At 35.8% G+C, this 3,629-nt stretch overlaps 1 protein-coding gene across 5 annotated transcripts in view; it reads right to left on the reverse strand.

Moving 5' to 3' along the window:
• The window catches only part of LOC106473616 (sodium/glucose cotransporter 4-like), a 58,396-nt gene that overhangs the window by 25,621 nt on the left and 29,146 nt on the right, over positions 1-3,629 (reverse strand). For all 5 annotated transcript variants that reach the window (XR_002613736.1, XM_013934300.2, XM_022402025.1 and 2 more), the window contains exon 8: positions 1,306-1,526. Coding sequence is in view for 4 of the 5 variants with exons in the window: in XM_013934300.2 (XP_013789754.2) it covers positions 1,306-1,526 (221 nt within the window). In the remaining variant the exon portion in view is untranslated. The remainder of the gene's footprint in view (positions 1-1,305; positions 1,527-3,629) is intronic.

Consider the following 3,629-nt stretch of genomic DNA (forward strand, 5'->3'; position numbering starts at 1 on the left):
AATATTTTAATGTAGAGAATCTATACCTTGTTGATTTTGGATATAGCAGTCCGCGAAACTGGTGGAATATTTTAATGTAGAGAATCTATACCTTGTTGATTTTGGATATAGCAGTCCGCGAAACTGGTGTAATATTTTAATGTAGAGAGGGTTGGGTAGGTTATATCAAGCCTCCCAGTGGCACAGCGGTCTGTCTGCGGGCTTACAACGCTAGAAACCTGGTTTCGATACCCGTGGTGGGCAAAGCACAGATAGCCCATTGTGTAGCTTTGTGCTTAACTTCAAACAAACAATCAAACGTTATATGAAAACGATTGTGAATATGCAAATCAACATGTCATGTGTGTAACCCAGCGTTAGAACAAAACAGATAAATAAATAGTACTGATGACTGTTTTCATTTTCAATTTTAAACTTCCATAAAAGTTCACACAAAATTACATAAGGTGCATAAAAGTTTCGTTTTAGGTATTTAACGTTGGTTTAAGTTAATTTAAGATGGGAAAGAAAAATTTAAACTAAAAGTTAATATCAGCATAGCAGAAACATGTTAGACAAAGCAAAATGATGGAAGCGAAAGGCTTGCTGTCCTCGATAATACTAATTATTCATACGCTAACTCATATGATGACAAATAAAGTTGGCCTTAAATTTGGCAAGTACTTTCCACGCTTAATTACTAGAAAATTCTGATATAACAAAGAACTTTTTTTGGTAACTGGAGATTAGTTCCTCTCCATTGTGGTAGCGTGGTAGCGTGTTGAGACTGTGACTTCGAGGATTTATGGTTTTGGGCGCGTTATAAGAATGACAATCAAATCCCAAATTCAGTAAGAGAAAAACAGCCTAAGAGCTGGTACGGATGCTGCTGACTAGATCCCTTCCCTTTGTTCTATCATTTCAAAATTATAAGCAACTACGTGCTGATAGCCCTTTGTATAATTTTGCGCGAAAATCACGAAACATATAATTGAACACATTTTCTTAGGCCTAATCCCTCCCCCTTTTTGTCATCAAGAACCTATAGCTATCGCTTTCTCGTTGAAAGTATATGTTGCTTAGAAAGTACAATCCACTACGAACCAACTTAACAGTTTGTTTGTTTGTTTATTTGAAGTTATGCACAAAGCTACACAATGGGCTATCTGTGCTCTGCCCACCACGGGTATCGAAATCTGGATTCTAGCGTTGTAAGTCCACAGACATACCGCTGTGCTACTGGAGGCACCAAGTTAACAGAACGATATTAAGTTCCAAAAATTGAATTTTTTTTGCAAGTAAATAATTTTACAAATATTCAACAACCTGGTCAGAGCACCAATACCAAACGGCTGAAATAGTTAATCCGAAGACCATTCCTGTCCACGGAAGTTCGGGGTCATAGGCTGATCTTAATAAATGCATGTAGTTCCCTGGGATTTCACTACAGGAGACGTTCTTCGAGTTGTAGCCAATTACTGTCTCGTTGGGTATTTTGGTGGCGAACTGGTGGACTAGTTCTTGATAGCCACCAACCTTCACGAAACCTATTTATAATAAATAAAATAACATTGAGAAGAATATATAACAAATAGCAAAAAATAACGTTACGGGTGAAATAGGCTTAGGTGATTCCTTGTTTTCATTAATTAAACAAATCTGATAGTGAAGATTATTATTTCAAGCTACATTAAAAAAATTGTATGTGAAATATATTTATCCTAAGTGATTTAATATTGAAATATCGTCACAATGGACCATATTCGGTTCTCTTTAGGCCTATCTCCTAAATCACAAGTTCTTAATAAGGGACACAAACATACGCACACCCACAGATATATATATATATATATGCACTTATAATGATACATAAACGTATAATTAATTAGATATTAAAAGTGAAAAGTTTGCTTTAAAACAAACAAACATAGTGTTACGTGCTTGTTTGTTAATTTCCCGTAGAAATCACAGTGATTCAGACACTTTACTTACGTTGCCTACTGTACCATTGACTCAATTATCTATCTATTCAATCTATCTGCATATTTCTTCGATCTATGCAATTCTATCTTCTTCGCTGGCTTTATTTGCCGGGCTTATATACTAAAAAAGAGGGCGTCTGGAACAAACTAGAGTTGCCAGGAAAATTCATGATCCTTCGAGAAACTCCAGCGCGCATGCTCGCAGCGTTGCGTGACTCCCGTTGTCGTAACAATACTAACTAACTGAATACAAAAGCTCATTCTAGCTTTGTTTACGATCTTTCTCGACGGCAGTTGTTAGCCGCCTGTAGTGTGATGCAGATTTAACGTGTTTTTTTTTATAGAGTTTAAGGTTTTTTACAACATTTATCATTGTTATTGTTATAATTCACACATGTTTTTTTATCGGTTGTACATCATAAACTTTTCCTTATTTTGTTCCCACCGTTTCACCAGGTTTACCTGGTATCATCAGGTGAGATACAAGAATTAAGGCTAATGATGTCAGATTTCGCTCCCACCGTTTCGCCAGGTTTACCTGGTATCATCAGGTGAGATACAAGAATTAAGGCTAATGATGTCAGATTTCGTTCACAACGTTTCACCAGGTTTACCTGATATCATCAGGTGAGATACAATAATTAAGGCTAATGATGTCAGATTTCGTTCCCACCGTTTCACCAGGTTTACCTGATATCATCAGGTGAGATACAAGAATTAAGGCTAATGATGTCAGATTTCGTTCCCACCGTTTCACCAGGTTTACCTGGTATCATCAGGTGAGATACAAGAATTAAGGCTAATGATGTCAGATTTCGTTCCCACCGTTTCACCAGGTTTACCTGTATCATCAGGTGAGATACAATAATTAAGGCTAATGATGTCAGATTTCGTTCCCACCGTTTCACCAGGTTTACCTGGTATCATCAGGTGAGATACAATAATTAAGGCTAATGATGTCAGATTTCGTTCACAACGTTTCACCAGGTTTACCTGGTATCATCAGGTGAGATACAAGAATTAAGACTAATGATGTCAGATTTCGTTCCCACCGTTTCACCAGGTTTACCTGATATCATCAGGTGAGATACAAGAATTAAGGCTAATGATGTCAGATTTCGTTCCCACCATGGTGAAACGTTGTGAACGAAATAAACAAAAGTTTTACTATGTACAACCTTGTAACTATGTAAAAATACTTATGTGAATTAAAAACCAACAAGAAAATGTTTTTTTTCTAATCTTTAATTCATGTTATTGTTATAAATGATGTAAAAATATTGTACTTTAGAACACTAACAAGATGTCAAAATTGTTCCTGTAAAATATTGTAAGGGAAACGCTTTCTTAGCCAGAATTTTCGCATATCCGCTTCTGCCTACATCCGGCAGATGACGGATAATAACGTTTTTACTGTAGAGGTGTCCTTCTTTAAAATCCGGATTGTAGTTATAATATAACACACTTATCTTTTAAGAACCCAAAGTACAATTTTAACATCTCAGTTATACCATCATAAAGGTCGTTTGATTCACAAGGACAAAATAATTTTGATCAACAAAGAATTACCTAAGTTTGAATTATTTAAAATATTTTGATTAAAGCTCATATAAAACGTTATTAATGTTTAATAATGGCTGGAGACGGCTTGAATGGGTAATGAAGAAA

This window comes from Limulus polyphemus, unplaced genomic scaffold, assembly GCF_000517525.1.
Source record: "Limulus polyphemus unplaced genomic scaffold, Limulus_polyphemus-2.1.2 Scaffold6331, whole genome shotgun sequence".
Classification (NCBI taxonomy): domain Eukaryota; kingdom Metazoa; phylum Arthropoda; class Merostomata; order Xiphosura; family Limulidae; genus Limulus; species Limulus polyphemus.